A 25731-nucleotide genomic window follows, 5' to 3' on the forward strand; every position below is an offset into this window, starting at 1 on the left:
ATAGAGCTGGCAAAGCCTAAAGTTTTTACCCTCTGGCTCTTTACAAAAGTTTGCTGACCCCTGCATGGAATCCAGTATTCTGTGTGGGAGAATAACAAAGACAGTCCAGTAAAGAAACTGGAGTACATTTAACAGGAGCGAGTTGAATGTGATGATAAAAAGCAGGTAATTGACCAGTTTAGGTTAACAAGTGTTGATTTAGTCCTTACTGTATGCCAGGTAATGTATACACCTTGGCTTTCCTGTCTGGGCAGCTTCTAGTCTTCAGTGGCAAGTGCATGATTCAGATGTGTTGGCATAAGGGCAGCGTCTTCTTCGTGGGGTGTGACAGGAATGTGATAGGCAGCTCACGCAGTCTAATCCCTAGGAGTCTTTCACCCATCAATAACGTGCCCAGCAGATGCTGTGGTAGAGGAGATTCAACAATAGGCACACCCTCCCCTGCTTGCTCAGGTGAGTGGAGTATATTGCTCGGCCCCAACCATGGTGGCTTGGCCACATGACTTGCTTTGGCCAATGGGGTGTTGGCAGCTGTGCTGTGAAGAACCTGGTATGGTTGAGCTGTGCCCCCTGGTGCCATTGCCAGGAGACAGGTAAGCCTGGACTGGCCTGCTGGTCCTCAGAGGGGGAGGAAAAACACTACAGGTTACCCCTAGGGTGACCAACCATCCTGGCATGCCTGGGGTTGCCCGCATTTTATTTATTTATTTATTTATCTAAATTTTTTGCCCCCATTTTAAAACAAGTTCCATGTGCTAGAATGTTTCTCAGTCTCAGGAAGACTGGGGCAGCCGTCTTGGAGTAGAGCCACCCCAAGCCGAGGACAGCCCAGGTTAGCTGGCCTCCAGCTGACCCACAGACTCATGAGAAATCCTAAATGATTGTTGTTTTAGGCCACTGAGTTCCGGGTGCTTTCTTATGCAGCAGTAGCACTATAGTACTGCTATAGTGCCCAAGAAATGCTTGTTTATTTCCGCTGGCAGAAATTTTGAAGCGGAGGCGGGAGGGGGGTAAAAGTTAAGCAGGTGAAAAAGATGAGAAGTGTTTTGGCAGATGAAGCACACAAGGGTCAAGGGCCCAGGGGCTTCAAGGATGCTGTGAGCTGGCCCGTGGAGGACCACTTTGAGGGGGCACCTCTGAGGCTCGAGTGCTGTGGCTGTCAGCATGGCTGGAGGGAAGGTCATGGTTTGGAAGTTGGATAGACCTAGGTTCAAATCTCTGCTACCTAGGAACTCAAGGTGGGGAGGGGCCTTAGGCAAGTTACTTTATCACCTTCATCCTCAGTGTCTATATCTGTAAAATATATATAACATATATTTCACAGGGGTTTTTGTTAGAGGTAAGAAACTAACATGAAAGTTTGTGATTTCTTCATTCTGACTCTACACTTATTTATGAAGCTGGCAGATAATGATCTGGCTTGGAACAGTGTTATTGAAAGTGGGCATTGCCACTGTTTGCTCACTGTTTCCAGAACACTTAAAAAAAAAAAGTTTGAATTTCTCATTTATTTCTCACAGGTTTGTCTGGTTCCATGAACTCAGTGCTGGTATCAGCAATGTTTAACACGTTTAGCATGGAATAGTAGTGTAGTAAAGGAAATGGCTGAATTGATAAAATACTTAAAAAGCAGATATATTCAGTGTGCTCTATAGAGCCACAGTGACTATACTTTTAAAGATAAGCCAAATAGAATCAACATTTTGGAAGGTCACTTAGGTTGACTGAAAAATTCCTTTTCTTATGTACCAGGAAAAACTGACATAGAAATTTTCCACTGCCACAGAGCAACTGAATTTACCTGTTGGAACCCAGGCGGTCCTAGCCTCTTTGCATGGATTACCACGTGGGCTGTGGGCTGCCTTTCTGATTTTGGCTCCTTGTTGATTGTTCCGGGTTCTAGGCTGGACCAGCGAATTCTGGAGTTTCATTGGATGAAGCAAGCAGTGCAGATGTCCCAGCAAATTAAGAATAAAGCATACAGCCTAGCAGCTAATGATACTCCTTCTTCTCAAAGTGAAACAGTGTAACTATGAATAATAGAAATTATTATTAACCCTTTAATTCAGATTATATGTATTTTTTGTCAGTTTCAAAAGTTTTACTGTTGCAGAGTTCCCGTTGTGGCTCAGTGGTAACAAACCTGACTAGTATCCATGAGAACGAAGGTTTGATCCCTGGCCCCGCTCAGTGGGTTGAGGATCCGGTGTTGCTGTGAGCTCTGGTGTAGGTCACAAGACACAGCTTGGATCTGGCGTTGCCGGCAGCTATAGCTCCAGTTCGACCCCTAGGCCTGGAAACTTCCATGTACCCCAGATGTGGCCCTTAAAAAAAAAAATTTACTTTTGCTTTTTGTAGTTTCATGCCAAAGGATTGGAATTTAGTTATGAAGATCTAATCTCTTTGACCTGAAACAATGCTGGCTATGTGTTTGGTACTGTAAAGGACATGGAGGTCAAATAGTGAGATCCCTTATCGCACAGGAAGGTATACTCAGTTTCTTGTAATAACCTGCAAAGGAAAAGCATATATATATATATATACATCCCAATCACTTTGCTGTAGACTTGAAACTAAATACACAGCATGGCAAAATGATGAGACCCTTGCTTTTAGGGAGCCTTCTAGTCTAGTATCGTACGTATTCAAAGGTGGTCCAGGGCCCTACCTGGGTGCTTTCAGGAATTTGGAATTTCAGGCCCCATTCCAGACTTAAATCAGATTCAGCGTTTTAATAAGATTTTCTATGATTTATATGCACGACAAAGTTTGTGAAGAACTGGTTGAATAGGAAGAAAAAATACTAATAGTTACAGGGATCTGGAGAGGCCATAGGAGAGGCGTGAAGTACAAAGGAGATCATGGTTAACACTTTTTTTTTTAAATTTGGTACTTGTTTTCAATTTCAGAGTAAGTTCATCCTTGGTCTTCTTCTATCAGAAGACTTTCAAAGTCAGTGTTCAGTTTTAGAGGAGTGTCTCGTGAATGTCTCGGATGGGGACATTGTCTTGGTTAAGGTTGGGGCGAAGTTGGCATTCTTGGCTATGGACTGCTCGCCAAGCCCCTAATAGTCCATAGTGCATGTCAGTGACAGTATCCGTCGGTGACAGCTCCTGGCCAGGGACAGCTCTTGCTCTCTTGCAGTGGGCCACACCCCAGGGGGTTGAGAGCCGTAATGTGCTGCCATATTGCTCCTGTATCAAGTGATCCCATGGGACCAGTGCGGCTAAGCCTTAGTGTCAGAGCTGCTCAGGAGTCCTTTACTGCACGAAGACATTGAAAAACGGGATTTAGGCTTGTGATGATCCGAAAGTACAAATGTTTACGTTGCATCTTTCCATTTGAGGGAAACACTATTCATTCCTTCGAAAGGGACCTATTCTGACTTTTAAAGCTGGAGCTTATGAAAAGCAGTGCTTTGCTTTCTATTAAATATTGAAGCAGTAGTAGGATGGGGGGGGAACCCTGAAAACAGGCTGTCTCTGAATGGTTAACTGGCAGTGTGTCATCTTCTAGGACTTCCTTCTTGAGTAACTCAGTTGCTTAATTCTTTACGGGGTGGGAGGTGGACGAGGAAGGAGGAGCTAGTGCACTCTGGGCTTGGTTGGCTGTAGCCCTGGGGGCAATATGGGTTTTTTTGTTGTTGTGAATTATAAATGTCTGGCTCAAACTGTTTACTTCTAGATGTTGAGATAAGCTTTCATTATTAGTGTGTACAAATTACCTCATAGAAAGTTTGCATTTAAATCTACTTTTCAATTATTTATGAGAGATGACAGTTGGAAAAACTGCACCCTGTCTTAGAAGCTGAAGGTCCCTGTGGGTCGCCTGGGTGACTCACAGGGTAATCTGATCGGGTACATACTTCACTGCTCCTAACAGGTTGGGGCTGCTTCAGAACATGACACATTTCAGGGTGACTCTTTTCACTGCAGCGTATATTTTTTCTTGTAACCTCTGTCTCTGTTCAGAAGCCTTCTGCTTGTGTGCCCCACTCCCAGCCAAGCCACCAATCCCACCAGCTCTAATCATACAGCACTGTTCTCCACTGGTTTCTGATGTCACGGCTCTGCCGCTCCTATTTTTCCTTCCAGGTTTGAAGGGGAGGGTCAGGGCAGAAAAGGTACATGTGGAAATTAAAAGCCATAGTGCTCCTTTGTGGCCTTTGAGGCCAAAAAACTGATGGCACTTGAAATTAGTTCCCAGTCTTGGCTGGCATTTTACACAGATGGCAAGGGGAGCAATTACACGCCTGAGTGGGTGGAGAGGTTTGTCTAATCCTAAATCCTGTCATGTTTAACAATTTTTATTAAGTCAAAAACTTCCATGTGAGCTAAACTCCTCTTAATGGCTGTCAGCATATCTCGAAACATGAAATATTGTGTCTTTTGGCAAGGAATTTCCAAACATGTTCAATCTATCCCTTTGACTCTTGGTAGGAATAAAAATCTTTCCAAACCAATGGGTATTCGACTTAAGGAATTCTCAAAGAAAATGATTCTGCAACTTCCCTTAGGACGTTCTTCTGGTGCCTCCCAGTTTTTATAGTTAACTTTTCTTTAATATATTACTTCAATCATTCCTGAAATAGAGTACTTTCTTGTCCATTTGTCGGTAGCATTGGGTAAATTTCTCATCAGGCTGAAGTGCTAAGATCTTAATGGAGAAGAGGCAATAAATCACAACCTGGTATAGGTCCACCTGGGAGTCGTTATCCATCTCGAAAGTAAAAGGACAGGGGTGCTGGCCGGGAGTCAGCCGTGACAAAGCCCTTCTACTAAAGCTGCGTGTTTCATTCTGTGAGCACTCGAGTCCCATGAAACGTCTAATGTAAGCAAGATTATTTATCAAATTTTCTGATGCCTGAAGCTCAGCAGGGGCAAAATGGTAGGAAGGGAACAGTTATTGGCACATGTGAAGATGACAGGCTTTCACTTTGACAGCCTGACAGTGAAGGGGGGCGATGGGAAAACCCTGCACAGTAAGGAATATAGATAAAATCTGTTCTGCGTGTCTGCTGAAAAGGTCTGGGAAGAGTGTATTCTATTGTAGATTTTCTTGGAAAAAGCGGTTAGAGTAAGATGTATTATTACATTGAAGATTATGGCTGAAGCTATTTGAAGAAACAGGTTATGCTTTCAAACTTGTATGCTTTTCATTGGAGGGTTAATTGTGAAAATTAGCAGTCGTGTATGTGACGTGCATGGCATAAAGTAGCCGTGATGCCAATGCTAGAGGCAGGGGTTTAGATGTGAATGGCTCTTGTTCATCATAGTTGTTTAATAAATAGAGTTTGAATGAGTGTAATAGCATTTTAAGCAGTTCACTTGGGTTTTCCTAAGCTAATTGGAGTACCTACCTAACATGGATAGTTAAAATATAAATATTTCCTCCAAAGCTGATTTAAGCCCTTATATTTTATCTTGGTCACAGGGGAACTCTGATCCAGTTGTGAAAGTAGTTACTTTATTTGACCTTCTTTTACGTAAGTGAAGATATTAATAATAAAGGCCCAATATAATAACAGAAACACAGAATAGCTAAGTAGATGAAGAATTGGTTATATGCAAACATAGCCATGGGTCTTGTGAATAATGGGAAACCCATTAAGTTTCTCGGAAGTCCAGCCTAAGTGTGTACCGACGGTGGGAGAGTCATGAATCTGCTCCCCGAGTGGACCCATTTTCCTTCTTGGTGGCTTGGCAGTGAGTGGTCCTCTAGCTCCTCCCATCGGCTCTTTCCCAGACATGTGTAGGAAGAGGAGGGATTGGAGGGAAACAGACCAGTTACTATTAACACCAGTTCATCTCTGCTCTTGTATGTGTCCGGGTGCACAGTCTGAGGAAGCGGGGCCGGGAAGAACCTTCCACAGCACTTCCTGAATATAAAGAACGCACAAGGTTTATTTTGGGGCTTAGATATTTCTAAATGAAAACTGTAACTTTGATTCAGAAAGAACTGTAATTTTGATGTAGGAGGTGGACATCACTGGGGAGACCACTCTGTACCTTGTTTGGGGTCTCTGGATCCTTAGGGAATGCATAACCTGGATGTCAGGGGCGAATCTCTGAAATGCTAAGCAGCATTTGGGATTTTTTTTTTTTTTTGGCACTGTTTTTTTAAACTTTTATATTTTGAGTTTCTCAAAGTGTCTTTAACTCAGAAAGAATATTGGATATTTGAACTTCGATATCAGCCTCTGGTGCTATATGTAATTATATCATTTTGGCCCTTACTGTGATCAGAGAAGAGGTATCACTCCTCTGTGTGACAGTGGGGGTCACATTTGTTCCCTGGACCCAAATTTCTCCCATGTTCCCTGGACCCAAATTTCTCCTGTGATAAATCGAGGGGTTTAAACTGTATGATCTCTTGAGGTCACTTTGAGCTTTGACACAGGCCCTTGTTTTTGCAACCTGGACTCTTTTGGAGCTTTGCCCTTTAGTCCTCATGCCTGTTCTCTGTGGTTTCCATGGTAGTATGAGCTGTCCATCCAAGGAACACTTGGCAGCTGCTCTGTTTTTCTTCTGTAAATGCTGCAGTCCTGGTGAGCGTGTAGAGCCCTTTTCTTACAATCTCAGTGAATTGCAGTCGATGTCTGCTGCAAAATCCTGCTCTTATAGTTTTTAATCAAAGTTTAATTTCTATTGCAGTTTGTTGCCTGTAATATATTTGCTCAATGCCGAGTACAGGAGAGTGAGATGGACCCAGTTCTCTCCTTGTTGCATATTAGCCTCACTCTTAGTGACACTTTGGGGAGAAGATACTGACCCAAGTCTCTATGATGGAAAGTTGCAGAAACTTTTAACACCCCCAGGACCATGGAATTATGTCGGCCTTCGATGAAATGCACCCAGATGCATTCCAGCATGTGGCTCTAGTTATCTTGCATGCCTTGATTAAGGGTTTACAAAGGGCTAGAGCCTGCAGCTAATTGTCATTAGCATAGCTCTCTGATTATGGTTCTCTGTGATAGGCTAGTCATTCAAAGCTAGGGAGGAATGACCCCACCCCCCAGGGGAGGGGGCTGCTGGTGGGGAGGGGTGGGGAGGCAGAAGCAACTCCCCAGCCCCCTGCTCTGGCTGCTGGTAGAAGACGGGCGGTGGAAAGGCAATGACAGGTGTAAAAACGGCTGCCTTTCACCTTCGCTGGCCGTGACGTAATAGCTGAGTCAGTTAGATTCTCTTTGGAAATACATTTGTTTAGGTGATGATGTTCCTGAGCCCGCCTAGGAATCTTGGCTGTGCTTCTAATCTTTGAAAACTCCTTGTCAAGATCTCACTTTCAGAAGTGTGATCTGATGATAATTAATCAAGCTTTGGGTTGTTCTTTCTTACATTTCCAGAAGTCTGGATTCTGCACAGACCTGCATTTCCGTAGCTTTGCTGGAGTTAGGAAGTTTGAGCTGCCTCTGAAGTGTTGACTGCGGGGAGGCGGGGTTTTCCGTCTCCAATGAGGTGGCTTCAGTGTCGGGAAAGCCTATCATCTTTCACAGGAGCGCTTGCTCTGTAATCCAAGCGATAGCCACGCAGCATGTTTTATTGTTTGTGGAGTCCTGTGGCTCCTGAGCCAGGCACAGACGGGGAAAAAGGACAAGTGGGCGGTTTATGATTCTGCGCTGAGCTGGGACAAGTGAGTCCCACTCTTTGATTTCTTGCAAGTCACCTGTGTGGGTGAACTTTAAACCAGGCGCCTAGGTTGAAGCTGAATCTTTTTCTCCAGGCTGACGAGTTCCTTCTGTCTGCAGCAGACGGCTGGCTTGCTGCCCTTGTGGGGAAAGATGCCTGGGACAGGAGTAGGATTGCAGTGCGGGATGCTAGGGACTCACCAAAGGGTTGGAGTGCCTTGGTCCTGTTCTTCGCCAAGCCCTGACAAGTGTTCCTGAAATGAGCACCCTGCTTCCTTTTTAAACTTATACTTTGAGTTATTTTATTTTATTTTTGGAGGGAACTGTGGATATTCTTGATCTCAAAACCAAGTACCACAATGTGGCTAGGGTAAAAAAAAAAATTTTTTTTTTTTGTTTCTTAACCTCTCATTTTCCTCTTCTTTATAACTGAGTGACATAGAAGGAATCTTCTTGCAGAATGCTCTCCCTGACTCTCAATGTTGTCTGAATAGTGGGAAGGAGCAGGTTCACTGAGAGGGCCTGGAACAATTTGAAAAAATCGAGCTTTTTGTGCACTGGACTGTCCTTTGTCTATAGCGGATTTTGATGTGAAAGAAGATGAAAAAGGAAGGCTCTTCAGGTTCCTTCAGACTCAAGTCAAATCCAGGTTCCCTCTCACGTGCTGTGAGTTGGATCAGTTTCTCCTCCTTGTCCAGGCAGACAAAGAGGCTGTTCCGCAGTGATGGGGAGCTCTCGGCTTGCAGGCAGCAGGTGGAGGCAGATGATGACAACTGGACCTACAGAACCCAGCCCAGAAAAGGTGACTTGACTTTTATATATATATATATATTTAACCATTTTTAGACATTTGCTATGTAGATTTCTTTGTTTCTATCATTGATCTCCCTTCACGATTTTTGGCTCCATGAGGAGTTTTCGTGTGTTTGTGTACTGAAATTCAGTGTCACTCATTTGTTTACTTGTCTAAAGCAAAGGTGCTCCTCCAACTAGATGCCACTTGAGCTCTAGTCCTTCTAAGAAGGATAAAATAGCTGTTATTTGTCCTCAGCTCCCTCTCCCCCCTCATCAGATCCACGCACTCATGTGACTTGTGAAAAGTTCAAGGGTAAACCAGCATCCTAGGAGGAATCTACTCTTTACAACAATTGCAAATGAGGACACGCAGCTCTTTTCTGAGACAGTGCACTGAGAAAACTTTGGGACTCGTGGATAGTCTTTTTGCATACTTCTTTAAGACTGAATTACACAAATGCTTGAGTTAAACAGGTGTTGGGGTGACATCGAGGAGGTGAACACAAAGTGCTGGCCCTTTATCTAGTGGCTAAAAGGAGTTTTTGGATTTCTTTCAAGTTCCTTTTCAGATCATTGCTGGTCTCTGTTCTAAAGTTTCGCATGTTTTGCCCTCTTTAAGGGGAAGAAAAATATCAGTCCTGGTGGAAGAGAGGGATATATTTCAATATTTTTTAACACATTCCTGTTTTATACCTAGAATTTCTGAGGTCCTCCTCTTGGAATGTTTACTGGGGAGACGGAATCGTCAGGCTCCAAAATGGTTTCTCCATTCGGTGGTGGCACAGCCCCAGTGGGGGAGTGCTCTTTAAGCCTTACAAAGGAACCTCCTCTGTCCAGACATTCCGCGTGATTGTGTTTTCCCTGTTTATCACATTCTTCCCTTGCCAAGAGAAACCGCGCTGAAACCTTTCAGGGACCTGTCGTTCCCCTTCTTTGGGGGAAACAGAGCTGCTGAAATGTGGGAGACTCAACTAAGTAAATATGTGCTTTGGGGGACAGTAATTATATCCTCTGGACTGAGAATTAAACGCACCCTTCTTCATGGAGGACCTTTAGCCATTTGCTCTTGTCTGTTAAACTGCAGCACTAGACGGACTAGTTAATGCTCTTTGAAGATGTCAGGTGTTTATTATGTCCAGAAGGTGGTCCACAGTGGTCTGCTGATACTGAGCTGAAACATGCCGGTTTTCAGTTCAGATGGTGTGTAATCACCAGGCGTAGAACAGGCATTTGTGCTTTCTGGCTGGAGTTGTGTAGTTTAGTAAGTCCATGAACTTTACTTTTCTAAATCAGGAATAAGCTGTGGTTTTGGTAAATGTGTGGGTTGTAATGTTCGAAGGGTGGATACAGTCGTGCTGTGGTCAGGAGCGGGTGTAGTTTTAATTCCTTTGGCCTCTGCCAGAGGTTGGTTTTTTATGACTTGTTTTGTTTTAAATCAGCCGCCGTCAAGTTTCTGTTAAAGATTGTATACTTGTGAGCACGTGGCTTTAGGATGTCGTAGATGCTCCCTCTAAATTAACATTAAAGGGAAAGAGGCTGTGAATTTGCATGGATTAGTTTTCGTTGGGAAATGAAGCAAATACTGTACACTTGACTTGTGAAAAATAAAGAAGTCATTGAAAAGAACGGGGGCAACTCATAAAGGAGGGAGGACTTGTTTATGTAACAGTACAAAAGATTGTGCCCTTTATCCCTTACTATCCTACGGAATACAGTAGCCTCATGAAGGTAAATGATGCCATAATACAGTTTGTAAATTTATATGGTTTTTAGAAGTAATTGGACATGGATAATATCACTTTTGACGTGTGTTGTTAGGGGAAAATCCTTAAAAAAAAGCTGCCTAGAGATCAGAATTCATGGTCTCAGATTCTGTTTTCCTATTTGACTTGCAAAGGAAAACTGGCTCCCAACTTTGACATGTTGCCTCAGGGGCATTAGAACAGTTGATCTTTATTCCACATAATTCTTTCCTATGGAGAAATACAGAATGACATTTGTTTACACTTACGGATCAAAAGAGGAAAAATCTTTCAGAAAAGTAATACAGGATTGGCATTTGTTTTTTTTGTTTAGGAGCATCAAATAAGCTAAACGTCTAACAAAGATTATCAATCAGTGCTAAGAATGCCCAGTGGCCTTATTAGGACTTGTTTGCAAATAAATATGCATTAAAGACATATTGGTCTGACGGGGATTGTGTAGCATCTTAATTTCCTTGTATATCTGTCTGCCCAGACCACATGCGTTCAAATCCACTTTCTTTTCAGTCTGCTCTCCAACCCCCTCCCGACCTTATATTAACATTTTTTGATATGCACACATTTCTAAAAACCTGTGTCTGTCTTCTTCCCCCACATACATACACTACAATCAGGCAGTGACAGCCAGAGGTAGGGCAGTGTAGCTTAACAAGTCAACCTCGCTTCAGTGGTCCTGTCCATGTTCTCACCCCACCCCCATCCCCCAAGGGACCTCGGTCTGATGGGGTGTCCAGGAAGGCTTTGTCCTTTCCATCCAGCAGCTGCTGCAAGGCCAAAGTGCCACCACCTCCAGGTTGCATTGCTTTGCACAATTAGCCCACTGAATCCCTTCTCTTGGACAGTATGTTGACTAAGATGCACATTCATTTTAGAAAACAGTTCTTTCAAGTTTGGTTTTAGAAGTTCTTTTTATAATGAATCTCCATGCTAGATTGTTTATCCTTAACATCAAAATAAAGTAAGTGGTTACCCTTATGGATCTCTATCAGTATATAGACCCATAGGTTTATAATCAAGAAGCTAAAGATAAAATTCCTGAGTCTAAAAGTAACTAGAAGATACATACTGATGTGTCCAAGGCAATCACAAGTAAGGACCTGCGTGCTTTCTCTTGCTCCAGCAGAAAGGCAAGTGTCAAGGCTTTCTTGTATTGACGTGTACTTTGGAAGGTAAAAATGAATTGACAGCAGTGCTCAGTCCTTCTGTTCTTAGTATGATGTGACCCACTGTAATAGCAGATGATGTTTCAACTTAATTAGCCATAAAAATCAAGGGTGTGAATCAGTGTCCTTTTGAATATTACATTTAGTGATTCATGAGCTGATTTGCTAGATGCCCATGTAGTTAAAAAGATGGAAGTCAGTCAGAGATGAGACAAGATGTTGCTTTTCACGTGAAGTTGTGAGAGCATTTAGAAGGAATTCTCACTGAGTACCACGTGTGGGATACGAAGAAACATAGCACACAGGCCCTGAATTCATGGAGTTCAGATATCAGTGGAGAAGCAGATGAGACACTGAAGGGAGAATTAAAGGGGAAATGCAGGATAATTGTGGAAAAGTGTAAAATGAATGGCTTAGCTGAGAAGGTACTTTATCTGGAGCATTTTCATGGTTTGCCTCATCTCCTGTCTGTTGGATTGATTCAAGCAGTATTTAATGAGCTCCTGTTTTGTTTCCAGCACTATGGAAGGTCCTTGAGGGAAACTAATGACCAGTAGAATTCGGTCTGTATTTCCGCTATCTTGCTCACTTCCTCTTCTCTTGTCAAATAAAACCAAAAGAGGAGGAATCATAATGGGGTATCCTTTCACTGAGCAGAGCATGTTTTGCTGGAGCCTCAGTTCTGCCTTCAGCTGGGCAGAGGCATGATTGATGATCCTAATATTGGCAGGTCAACAGATTGGGTAATTGACATGCAGAGCCTAGTTTAAACAATGCTTTCATTCTCTTCTTCTGGACATTACCGTCTGTATTAATAACATTACAAAATTTGAATCATTTGAATTTCAATTCCCTCCCTTCCCAGGAACTACAAAACTGATCAGAGAATGGCTTACCTCGAGGGTAATGAATAATCCATACACTAGAAAATCAATTGTTGAATGTGGGAGTGGGCTGTATTTAAAATAGTTTCATTCCAAAGTCCTCTCTAATGAAATAGTTGCAGAAAACAGAATCCTTGTGCATAATTAGATTAGCAGTGACTTCAGATATTAAAATGGAGAAAAATGGCATGGCAGACCCAAAGCAGCAAGGTCAAATCCTGTTTCTGTGTAAACAGCTGTAATTATTTTTGATCATCAAATCTTTAACATTATGAGCTTTAAGAACACTTCCTTCATGGAATTAAAAAGACCTAAAAAATACTGGCAAATATTGTCACAAAGCACCCTAAATTTGAGAATAAACTAAATAATATTTATTCCGAGGGTCACTATGTACATTGGATTAAATAGCTAAATGGGGTTGATCTTGGTGTCTTAATGAAAAAGATAAGCAGAATATTCTCAGCGAGAGAACGTAATGTTTTCCTTCTTACTTTCTACTGAAGTTGACATTCTGTGAAAGAGACAAACAGAGAGTGCCACTTGATATTTTATCTGGTTCATTGAGACTGCCCTTTATTAACCTTGGATTATTTTTTCTTTTGACATTGGGCATCTCTGTGGTCTCACTGCCTTGTTTTATTGCATACATGATTGTATTTGTTATTAAATTGATGGAGTTTTATAAAAGCAATATTTTATCTAATACTCTTCCTTTACTTGTAAAAGTGTGCAGATTTGTTTTGAGAATTAGAAATATATTTAGATTATTAGAAATATTGTAGAGTAATTAAGGAAGGAGCTTACCATTAAAGTTTGGGTTTAGAAGTGTGTAACTTGTGTTTTCTTTTTTCTTTAAAAATTAAACAAGTAATTTTTATTTTATTTTATTTTTTGTCTTTTTGTCTTTTTCTAGGGTTGCTCCCGTGGCACATGGAGGTTCCCAAGCTAGTGGTCTAATCAGAGCTGCAGCTGCCGGCCTACACTGCAGCCACAGCAACGTGGGATCCCAGCTGCGTCTGCAACCTACACCACAGCCCACGGCAATGCCAGATCCTTAACCCACTGAGCAAGGCCAGGGATCGAACCCGCAACCTCATGGTTCCTAGTTGGATTTGTTAACCACTGTGCCACGATGGGAACTCCAATTAATTTTTAAATTGCAGTACAGTTGACAATGACCTGTGTTCTTTTCCATGGTAATGTCTTTTCCATGTTTTGAAAACTTTTTTAAAATTGTTCTTTGCAAACAGTTATTTTAGAAGACACTGCATATTAATTAGGATTGACTTTTGTAGGTCTTGCAGTTTATATTATATGTATATCATTATGTATTATATATCATATTGTATTATATTCAGGGAAAGTATTATATTTCCATGTAGTTTCAGGGATTTGGAGGTTGTAATATTTTCTATCAAATTAAAGATTTTTTTTTTTTCTTTTTATGGCCTCACCCGTGGCATATGGAAATTCCCAGGCTAGGGGTCCAATCAGAGGTACAGCTACTGGCCTACGCCACAGACACAGCAATACCAGATCTGAGCTGCGTCTGCGATCTACACCACAGCTCATGGCAACACCGGATTCTTAACCCATTGAGTGAGGCCAGGGATCGAACCCGCAGCCTCAAGATTTCTAGTCAGATTCGTTTCCACTGTGCCATGATGGGAGCTCTGCATTTTTTTTTTTTTTAAAACCACAGTATTTCCTGTCAAATGCTTCAGTTAGCTCTGGTCCTATCAGTTTTATCTCAAGTCCTGTTGTGTCTCCAAGACATCTGTCCATCCTCACTGTGGTTCTAGCCCTCATCAGCTCTTTTTTCCCTTTTTATAGCCAAACCTGCAGCATATGGAAGTTCCCGGGCTAGAAATCAAATCAGAGCTGCAGGGGCAGGCCTATGCCACAGCCACAGCAACTCAGGATCCACACCACATCTCTGATCCCACGTTGTAGCTTGTGGCAACACCAGATCCTTATCCTACTGAGCGAAGCCAGGGATTGAACTTGCATCCTCCCGGACACTATGTCAGGTTCTTAACCTGATGAGCCACAGCAGGAACCCCCACCCCCATCTCCATCAGCTCTTGCCCAGCCTTCTGAGTGGTTTTCTGCTCTTGTTATGTTCATGCTTGTCCACCTGTGAGTTATTCTTGAGTCTACACTATCATCAGAGCGATCTTCCTAAAATACAACTACAACACTCCCCCCACCCCCTCACATGCCCATACCCATGTCTTCACTTTCCACGGTGTCAGTTACTAGAGGTCAACTGTTGTATCAAAATATTAAGTGGAAAATTCTCGAAATGACTGCTGTCTTAAATTGTATGCCATCCTGAACAGCATGATGAACTCTCCTGCCATCCTGCCTTGTCCTGCAAGGACATGAATCATCCCTCTGTCCAGCATGTCCTGTGCCTTAGTCACTTGGTAGCCTGATGTTGTTTAACAGATCACTGTCACCTTATGGTCTAGTAGCCCTCGTTTTACTTAATACTGGCCCCCTAAGTGCAAGAGTAGTGATTCTGCCAAAGGGAAGCTGTGTTTCCTTTAAGTGCGAAGGCAAACTTCTCCATTTAATAAGGAAAGGGAAAAAAAAACCCAAACAAACCATATACTAAAGTTAAAATCTGTGGTAAGCAGGAATCTTCTATCTGTGAAATTGTGAAGAAGGAGAAAGAAATTTGTGCTAATTTTGCTGTCAGGAGTTCCCGTCGTGGCGCAGTGGTTAACGAATCCGACTAGGAACCATGAGGTTGCGGGTTCGATCCCTGGCCTTGCTCAGTGGGTTAACGATCCGGCGTTGCCGTGAGCTGTGGTGTAGGTTGCAGACGCGGCTCGGATCCCACGTTGCTGTGGCTCTGGCGTAGGCCGGTGGCTACAGCTCCGATTAGACCCCTAGCCTGGGAATCTCCATATGCCGCGGAAGCGGCCCAAGAAATAGCAAAAAGACCAAAAAAAAAAAAATTTTGCTGTCACACCTCAAACTGTAAAAGTTACTGCCACAGTGTGGGTTAAGTGTTAAGGTGGAAAGGGCCTTAAATTTGTACAATAAGATGTTTTGAAAGAGACGAAATCCACGTAACTTTTATTATAGTAGGGTGTTATAATTATTCTGTTTTGTTGTTAGTTATTGCTGTCAATCTCTTATTGTGCCTATTTTGTAATTAAGGTGCCTCACAGTTATGTATGTATGGGAAAAAGACATAGTGTATATAGCATTTGGTACTATCCTCTGCTTCAGGCACCCACTGGAGGTCTTGGTCTTGGAACATAACCCCCGAGGGTAAAGGGGGGATGCTGTCTAACGGGGTCCCTCTTCTGTGGCTCCCCGTGCGCATGGAATGAAGTCCTTATCATTTAAGTAGCACGAAACCCCCCTCGATCTGACCCCCACTTCATCCTCTCTCTGTTTTAACTCCAGAAATTGCGATCAGACCTGTAGCTCTTTCACTGCTCCAGAACCCTCGCCTCCCACTCCCTCCCGTTCCCAGTCCCTGAGTCAGGTGCTCCAGCCCCCCTCCTCTGCTGGCTGATTTCCTGCCTAACCTTCTGGACTCATTTTAAAACTCTGTGAAGTCTTCCCTGACCCCTCAGAGGACAGAGCTGATTCCTCCCTTCTCTGTATTATTTCTCCACCTTCTACAGACCTCTCTAATTGTGTTTATCATGCACTGGGTTGTACTTATTTGTTTACTGGTCTGTATCTTGAGCTAGACTATGAATTCTTCCTTTTAAGACAGAGACCAAGTCTTATCTTTTTATCCTCAAGGCTAAGTGCTCAATAAAGGGTTGCTCACTGGGTGAAGGGAACTCTCCTGTGACACTGTTAATAATGCTGTTTGCCTAGGTCCACTGGCCAAACGGTACTCTCCGAATTTGCTTAATGCGTGGCGGGTTGTAGATAGCACTGTATGCTTGCTTTTTCAATTATACTGGTGAGTGTAATCTTACAAGTGCCTCCCACTCTCAACTTTTCTGAGTGTAGCAAAAGAGAGGGTGCAGTCTGTGAGAACATCCTTCTGGTGGCAGTCTGTAGTCTCCTATTGCTCCACTTAAACTGTGCAGGAATCAAAACCTGGTATAAGCATTTGATCCTGGCTGTTTTGACCATGAGTAAAGCTGTTGTGGTGAACAGGGATGCAGTGTGGGTTGATGTGGCTCTGCCTGATCAGGAGAGCAGCCCAGCGCTATGCAGTTTGGTTTGCCTGCCTTCGCTCTTGCTCTCCCTGACCCTGCCCCAAAACAGGCTGATCTTAAAGCAGCAACCGCAGCGACCCTATAAAACATCAAACACAAGTCAAGCCGTGTAACTTCACTGCTTAAAATCCTTCTCAGACAGTTTAATAACCCAGGTCTCTATAGTGTTCTGTAAGGCCCTACGTGATCAGCCTCCCACACCCCACTGACTCCCCAACCTCATCACCTGTGCTCCCCCCCCCCACTCTCCACTAAGTCAGACTACGCTCCTTGCTGCTTTTATTTTTTATTTTCAATAAGTTTTATTTTTTGGCTGCACCTGTAGCATGTGGATGTTCCTGGGCCCGAGATTGAACCTGAGCCATAGCAATGACCATGCTGAATCCTTAACTGCTAGGCCACCAGGAACTCTTCCTTGCTGCCTTTTCACCCCAACACCTGGAAACCCAGCTGTGCACATGATTCTGACCCTCTCTCGTTTCTTTCAGGTCTTGTCTCCAAAATCAACAGGGACTCTGTGTAAAACTGCCGCCTCTTACCTTTGTCCTCACCCTCCTATCCCTGTCTCTGTTTTACTTGGAGGCACTTTCTAGCTAATATACTACATACTTCCTGTATGTACTCTCAGTCCTGCCTGTCTTCTCAAACCAGAAATGAACCTCAGTAATACCTTCAGTAATATTTTTGGTCTTTTTTTTTTTTTTTGGTATAGTCGATTTACAGTGTTGTGCCAATTTCTGCTGTACAGCAAAGTGACCCCATCATACATGCGCACTCATTCTTTTTCTCATATCACCCCCCATCATGTTCTATCCCAAGAGATTGGACACGGTTCCCTGTGCTGCAGTGGGACCTCATTGCGTATCCATTCTAAATGTAATAGTGTGCACCTGCTAACCCTGATTTGGTCTGGCCCATATTAAGTGTTCAGTGAAGTTTAGTTGAAGAGAATGAAGAGTGCAAAGAGCTCTAGGTCAGGTGATCTGGATGTTTTGCTTCTGTCCCTTGCTAAGCAACTGTGTGACGTGGAACAAGTCACATCATCTCTTTAAGCTCTAGCTTTTATTTCTGTAAAGTGGGCTAATACCTATTCATCATACATAAGGGCAGCATGTGCAGCTTGTTTATTGCATAAACGAGGATGTGTTTTGTGGATACTGTATCAGCCTACAGATTAGATCTGGCTGTATTTCATGGTACTCTCCCTGGGGTTGGCAGTCTCTTCACTATCAACAGTCAATGAGTCAGAAGACGTCTTGATAGAATATGTGTACTAGTCTGTAGAATTTTCAGTAGAAATCATTGCTTTTAAAGTACTTGTGTAACCTGGGCAACCCAAATGGAAGCTATCACTTCCTTTACGTAATTTTCAAGTAATTTATATCTCAGGTTTTATGACACATCCTGAGATGATTAAAATACTAAATTGAAAGTCATGTCTAAATCAGTCAAGCCTCCCCGAAGTATTAATAATAGCTGATTTAATGGATATTTGCCATAGCTAAATGCTATTAATGACACATTATATGAATGAACTCATTTAATAAATATTGTCTGGATACCCTCAGTACTCAATAAAAATAATAGCTGTTTTGATAAGCAAGGAAGGATTCGATCATTAGCACTGAAAACTGGGCAGAGGAACTTAGATCTGGTGAAGCAGGGAACCAAGTATAATTTTTCAGAAAGAGGAATGAAATGGCGTTGAAATCACTAAGGGCATTTGGGGGTTTTGGACTCAACAACTTCCCTTTTAAGGGCACTGGCAGTTGAGATTTCAACACACACCATGTCACTTGATTTTTGTTTTCTCAGTAAATTCTAAAAGGAGAAAGTGAGAGTAAATATATTTTATTATTGATACAATTCTTTTGCCTCTGTTCCCGAAGGTTCTCTTTCACTTTGTAACTAGAAACGCCTCAGCTGAAGAAGAAGCTGGGTATCCGCTGTTTCTGGATCGCATTTTGAGATAAACCAGAATTCCCACCTGAACACAGGTGTGTGTTGCTTCAGTCTTGCATGGCTGGGTATTCTTTTACAAAGCATGCAGAAGACAATTGTGAACTTACCTTGGTGGGTGGTTGTGGCTGGTTCTTGGCTTGGTTGCTGTAGTCATCTCGACTGGTGGTTATTTATTTACATAATTTGTTATCTCCAATGAAAAGTACATAGAGTACTTTGACTTCCTGGAAAAAGAACTTTGATTTCACTGTAATTTTAGTCAAGAGTTAATCACACACTCTATTCCTACTATAAAGAGATTGTTCAAGTCTTTTTTTTTTTTTTTCTTGCTGGCTTTTCACGTCCAATTCTTTGTCCTTAAGTGTGACTGTCTGAATGTTGGTCTCTTCTAAGGACCCCAGTTCTGTTTGATCTGTAAGCAATTTCTGAGATGGCCTGTTGCATTTGGGGATGTTCTCGTACGCCAAGGAAGCTGGTGGAGAGACTGAGATTGCTCTCTTTCAACTTTCCTTTGGATCATCAGACCTTGGTTACTTCCATCACACTGGGTGCGGTATGTCCTGGTTTAGCCAGTGGATCTCTGTACTCATGGCATTGGAACCAGGGGAAAATTATGTAACTGAGTTTAGAAATCTTGCAAATCATGTTTCAATTCCAGCTAATCAAGGTCTGAACAAAAACTCAGTTGGGGAGTACCCGTTGTGGCTCAGAGGTAATGAACTCGACTAGTAGTATTCATGAGGGCATAGATTCCATCCCCGGCCGCACTCAGTGGGTTAAGGATTCGATGTTGCCGTGAGCTGTGCTGTAGGTTGAAGATGTGGCTCAGATCTGGCATGGCTGTAGCTGTGGTGTAGGCCGGCAGCAGCAGCTCTGATTCAGCCTTTAACCTGGAAACGTCCATTAAAAAAAAAAAAAGAAAGAGGAGTTCCTATAGTGGCACAGCAGAAACGAATCTGGCTAGGAACCATGAGGTTGCAGGTTCTATCCCTGGCCTCGCTCAGTGGGTTAAGGATCTGGCGTTGCCGTGAGCTGTGGTGTAGGCCGGCAGCTGCAGGTCTGATTAGACCCCTAGCCTGGGAACCTCCATATGCTGTGGGTGCGGCCCTAAAAAGACAAAAAGACAAAGAAAAAAAGAAAGAAAAGAAAAACAAACACAAACCTCAATTGATAAATTGTCCTCTAGATTCTGAGACAGTTGATTTAAGTTTCTCTCCAATAAATGCTTGTTTGGAATGGGAGAAAGAGTCTTCTACAGCAGATCTATGATGTGAATATTTTGAGTTTTTCAGTGTCTGAGAAGTTTAATTACAGTTACATTAGTGACTTTCAGAAGTTTTGCCTGTTTCCAGAATAACAAATACACTTTATATTTGTTCCTAGTCTACGCAACGCACATACACACACACATACATTCACACACACACACACACACACAAAATGAAACAGAAGCTTTGTGAAACTACTTCCCTTTACTGCATGGCTACATGCGATACTCTGTTTTCTGTTTTATTAGACAGAAAATGTCAGTCCTGACCCACTAGATTGATTTCATCACTCCCTGTTAGATCACCACCTTCGCATAATGCCAAATAATGCTTTCAGTAGATTTCCACTTCTGTTGGTAGGGTTTTATTATGCTATGTACCAGGTAGCTCCCTCACAAATTATGATGGAAGAGAGTCCATTGTCACTTCACTGTTGTAAAAAGGCCTTGAACACCAGAGGTATCTTGAGACGCAATGCAGATTAGTGGTGCACCTTGGAAAACCACCTGGTTCGAGAACTGACTAATGCCAAAGAGCACCTAAGCATTCACTTACCCTCTAAGTCCCCTTCCAGATTTCCCTCTGCGCCCCCAGCCCAGGGCCACACTGATGGATAAGGGGAAGGGCTTGAAAACTCACAGGCAGGGAGTTCCCGTCGTGGCGCAGTGGTTAACGAATCCGACTAGGAACCATGAGGTTGCGGGTTCGGTCCCTGCCCTTGCTCAGTGGGTTAATGATCCGGCATTGCTGTGAGCTCTGGTGTAGGTCACAGATGCGACTCGGATCTGGTGTTGCTGTGGCTCTGGCGTAGGCCAGTGGCTACAGCTCCGATTAGACCCCTAGCCTGGGAACCTCCATATGCCGCAGGAGCGGCCCAAGAAATAGCAAAAAAAAAAAAAAACAAAAACAAAAAAAACTACAAAAAACCAAAAAAAAAAAAAAACTCACAGGCAGGGCCGAGCTTGTTCGGCCCATCAGTGACCTTGCTCCCTGCTGGCGCATAGCCTTGCAGAACCTGTTAGTGCACCCTGGGGCTCCATGCACCTGCTAGTCGGCCCAAGGGAAAGCTCCTGAATAGCAAAGTCTGATGAATTTTTGCCCTAATCTGGAGATTTCTCTGTCATTATGCTTACCGGCCTGCTGTCCATCCCCCATAGAGGAAAATTAGTTGAGAAGTTCAGTCCGTTTAACTTTACTTTCATATTGAGGGACCCTAGACTGTGTGTATCAGAGATCCTGTGTCTGAACTGGAAAAAAAGCTGCATTTTCTTTGAAACATAAAGTTATTTGTAAAAAAACAAGCAAACAAACAAACACAAAAAACCCTGATCATTGTGGTTAGAGATACTTTTCTAAATTGTGTTCATATGGACTACATGTTAGCTTATGTGAAAGGTTAAGAGGAAGATGTCTTTTATTATTTGTATTTCTATATAACAGAAGCTTGCTTCATTCATCTTGTACAATTCTAAAACAGTTCCACCTTTTTTTTTTTTTATGAACATCTTTCTGAAGTTTGCTCTGCAGATGGCATCTGTTTACTAGTACTCTTTCCTGTATGGTCTCATTTCATCGTTCTGACAGTCCTGTGAGATGGCACTTTCTCACTCTTTGGTGGTGAAAAAGCTGTGCCTGAGAGATTAAGTGACTTGCCTGAAGCTTTGGAGGTAATAAGGAATGGTGTAGTTGGATTCGTAATAATGAATCCTTCCTCTGCGTGACACCATGTAGATTCTCGGCGAAGTCCTCAGAGAACAGCTGAAGCGTGTTTTGATGCCTTGGTGTCACTGTGAATAGTCATTGAACCTGTAAAACCTGGTGACACCCTGGTGGTTGTAAGGATCTTTGCTTTGGCATGAGGTGGGTCTCCACTGCCTGCTCCTTATTCCACTTTTTTGTGAGGCTGTGAGCTTTCTCTTTTCACCTTTGTTGTGCCTGCCTCTTGTCCCCACCACTCTCTGCTCTAGTGTTTCTAGTATATTACCCTTTGTGGAGGGTCCGGGCAATCCAGTTTATTACAGCACTATTGACCAGAAAATCAGATCCGAAGCCATAATCATGTCAGTATTGCTATCTGGTCAGAGACCATTTCGGCTCCTTGCATCTTGGTCACATTTTTCAGAAAAGTGATTTTTTTTTTTTTTTTTTTTTTTTTTTTTTTTTTTGTCTTTTTGCTTTTTCTAGGGCTGCTCCGGCAGCATATGGAGATTCCCAGGCTAGGGGTCCAATTGGAGCTGTAGCCACCAGCCTACGCCAGAGCCACAGCAACGCGGGATCCGAGCCGCATCTGCGACCTACACCGCAGCTCATGGCAACGCTGGATCCTTAACCCACTAAGCAAGGGCAAGGATTGAACCCACAACCTCATGGTTCCTAGTTGGATTCGTTAACCACTGCGCCACAATGGGAACTCCAGAAAAGTGATCTTTTAATAAGTGAAATGTTCTGGAGTTCCTGTTGTGGAGCAGTGGAAACGAATCTGACTAGGAACCTTGAGGTTGCGGGTTCGATCCCTGGCCTTGCTTGGTGGGTTAAGGATCTGGCATTGCCGTGAGCTGTGTTGTAGGTCGCAGACATGGCTGGATCTGGCGTTGCCGTGGCTATGGTATAGGCCGGCAGCTGTAGCTCTGAATGGACCCCCTAGCTTGGGAACCTCCATATGCTGCGAGTGCAGCCTTAAAAAGGAAAAAAAAAGAAAAAAGAAAAAAAAGTGAGATGTTCTGTGATATGTAAATATGATTTTTTTACATGTTTATCTTCTGTTGGCTTTTCTTTTTACTACAGCTAAATTAAGCACATGTTTGCATTAATGTTATAGAATTGTGACTATATTTGGGCATCCTAGTTCTTTTTGTAAACGTTAAATTTTAAACACATCTATAAAATCACTTGGAGTTTCCAAGTAGGATTACTGCATTGTTTCACTTAACAAGCAAGCAAAGCTTTTAAGCTTTGGTTTCATCATTAACCATTTTCCCTAATAACTTTCTCACTCCTCTCTTCTCCCCACCCCCCCAACTGATAGTTGGACACCAAATATATTTTCTTGTGTTTCCAGTGATTGAAATTGCATCTCCATCTCTTCAATTTCATAGCTTTCTTCACATCATCTGCTTATTAAAAAGTCAAAAAATGGTGATGATAAGACATTTCTATTACCTGAAATCAATTCTACTCCACTAAATATTTTTGGCCAAACACTTACGTGACATTTGATCCTCATGAGTGCAAAGGGAAATTATATAAAATGTGACTGAAAAGGCTGATTTGTCTCTGCCTTTTCTCTGAATTTTTAAATAAACTACTAATATCCTAATACGCAGAGCTAATAGGACCTTTTAATACTAGTCTGTTGAAATAGTCCTCATTTTGCCTCCTAGGCTCACAGTAGTTGCTCAGTGAGTATTTTGGTGTATGCAGAGGAGAGCTGCAAAAATGTTTGGAGGCAATTTGAATACACTGAAAAGAGAGACATTAAAAAGAACTGCCCCCCCCCCTTTGTTTCTGTGACCCAAGAAACAAAGCTTAGGGGAAAGTAACAGTTTCAAAGAGGATTGTTATCCTTCCTCTCATTTTCCAAACCTGAGAGAGATAATAAAAGGTGCTCACTCTGATATCAAAAGCTTTGATATCCAACTAGTTACTCTGTGTTGTATCTTTAAAGTCTCAGAGATGGTGACAATTGTAAATCTGGCCTTCTTTTTGGATAAAGTGATTTTTTTGTTTGTTTGTTTGTTTGTTTGTTTTTTTTTTTTGCTATTTCTTGGGCCGCTCCCGCAGCATATGGAGCTTCCCAGGCCAGGGGTCGAATCGGAGCCGTAGCCACCTGCCTACGCCAGAGCCTCAGCAACGCGGGATCCGAGCCGAGTCTGCAACCTACACCACAGCTCACGGCAACGCCGGATCCCCAACCCACTGAGCAAGGGCAGGGATCGAATCCGCAACCTCATGGTTCCTAGTCGGATTCGTTAACCACTGCGCCACGACAGGAACTCCTGGATAAAATGAAATTTTGAGGACTTCTGACTGTTGTGTAAACCTAGAGAAACCAACTTTAGCAACTCTTTCAAGAGAGAACTTATGGAAGCAGTGACTACGTATTTTCTTCTCTCAGTGCCGTTTGAGAGCATTTTAGTGAATATTTGTATGCAGACCTTAAATTGGAGTTATGAAGGGATCCAAGGAGAGTTACCTTAAAAAACGAAGCTACTTTGTTAGGGCTGGAAGGAACTCCGAGGTAACCTTGTGTGACAGATGAACGAAAAGCGAGGATCCAGGGAGGTGAGTTCACTTGCTTTAAGACCTCACAACCAAGAGCAGCCCAGTTAAGCTATGATCTTATGTTCCTTTCTCCTCTTTAAAGGGTATTGAGACTGTGTTCCTTTCTTTCACTTTGTTTAATTTTGACATCCCTGACTGCCCCGTGAGAGTCAAATGACAGATTCTTTTGCTGACCTTACAGAGCAGGTTTTGGAAGCTCTTCACCCACTCTGTGTCACAGGGAAAGTTTTTGAAATAGATGCGCCGAAGACAAGAAACTTACAGATGATGGCACAGGCAGGAGAAGGAGAGCGTCAACCCCCAAAACTGGCACTCCTGTGTCACTTTTACTCTACTTACAAAAGCAGAATTCATTCAGCTTTCAAAGAATTGAAGGAAAACAACCCCCCCCCCCAAACAAACAGAAAATCCCAAGGGACCCAGGCTGCAGCCTTTCCTTTGTCTGCCCCGAAGTCCTCAGAGACAGTTGAATAACTTAATAGAGCCGTCAGACTACACCTGCCTCCAAAGAAATAAGTGCATTTTAAAACCTGTCAACTTAGTATTCTGTACTTGGCATGTATGTTTTTTCCTCTGGAGAGGCTGGTAGGTAGATTTTTGTTATAGTTAATAGCTGAATTTGCAGAGATGCATTAACTAAAAATAGACCACAAAGTAAATGCCAGCTATTTCTATCAACAGAATTGTAAGGTGACTTCTCTTAGCACTTTACTGATATTAAAGTCAGAGAAGAGGCAGAAGGGAAGGGCTGGAGGGAAGGAGGAGGGGGAGGGGGGTAGAGAAGGAGGGCAGGAAGGGAGAGAGGAAAAGGTAAAACAAAAGTAAAAAAGGAAAAGGCTCAGATCCATTTGTCATGATCCAAGAGGTGGATCAGAAAAGAGCTGTTTCTGTGGGATGCTCTGTTCTCTGTGGATCTTGTAACTCTGTGATTATCAGGCACTGTGGCAAGACGCCACCCTGAAATTGGTCTGCCAATTGGAAGAACCATTTTCTTGCTTATTTTTAAACTCCTAAGGACAGGGAAAAAGACTGAAGGAGCCTCAATGCTGCGGTTTCCTCAAACCATTATTGTTGTAAATCCTACAGGTCCTGAAATAGCTCTCTATTCCTAAAGTTTCAAAGTGCCTGACTTCTCAGAAGACTTGGCAGTTGAAAGGGAAATGGTTTACTCTTTCCTTTAATCGTTGTCCCCAATGTTTAAGTGGGTCCAAAATTTGGAGAATGTGGTTATTTTAGAAATAAACACCCTTTTTTAAAAATGGAAATTCTTTAGTTCTTTATACAGAGCTTTGAGCTTTTCAAATATTTTATAAATCAAAAATAAAATATTTTAAATTTATGAACCTTAAGTAACTTAAATATTAGAATATTCAGTTATCTATGCAGAAATTATCAGGAGCCTGGGCATTTTGACTCTGTATCTTTTAATTTTTGTCTTTTTTGCTTGATGATTAAAAGTAATTAAGTAATTATAGTCCAGTTACTCTCTTAGGTTATGGACTTCTGTTTTATTAACAAGAAAATTGTGGCAGAACTGGTGTTCCTCCTGGTTGGCTGGCACACGATCTTGAATACTTCTGATTAGTAATCTGACTTTTCTTTTCTTTCTTTCTTTTTTTTTTTTTAAATGAGAGTTGCAACGTTTATTTCAGGTTCTCTCTCTCTCTCTCTCTTTTTTTTTTTTTTTTTTTTTTTTTGTATTTTTTTTTTCTTTTTTGCCACACAGGCAGTATGTGGGAATTCCTGGGCCAGGGATTGAACCTATGCTGCACAGCAGCAACCAGAG

General features: G+C 42.5%; 1 protein-coding gene across 14 annotated transcripts in view; it reads left to right on the forward strand.

Moving 5' to 3' along the window:
- Nucleotides 1-25731, forward strand: part of NHSL1 (NHS like 1) — a 323641-nt gene that overhangs the window by 180683 nt on the left and 117227 nt on the right. For 2 of the 14 annotated variants that reach the window (XM_085024954.1, XM_021087406.2), the window contains exons 1-2: nt 7541-8429; nt 18324-18431. The exons of 8 other annotated variants lie outside the window; for them this stretch is intronic. Coding sequence is in view for 2 of the 6 variants with exons in the window: in XM_005659173.4 (XP_005659230.2) it covers nt 8228-8429 (202 nt within the window). In the remaining 4 variants the exon portion in view is untranslated. Of the gene's footprint in view, nt 1-7540; nt 8430-18323; nt 18432-25731 lie in introns of those variants that run through there. 4 more of the 14 variants (XM_085024976.1, XM_085024992.1, XM_005659173.4 and 1 more) reach the window with 2 other exon arrangements.

This window comes from Sus scrofa, chromosome 1, assembly GCF_054392235.1.
Source record: "Sus scrofa isolate SSC_HxYL_T2T_F1_AM1 chromosome 1, Sscrofa_HxYL_maternal_Yorkshire_Landrace_v2.0, whole genome shotgun sequence".
In the NCBI taxonomy this organism is placed as follows: Eukaryota; Metazoa; Chordata; class Mammalia; order Artiodactyla; family Suidae; genus Sus; species Sus scrofa.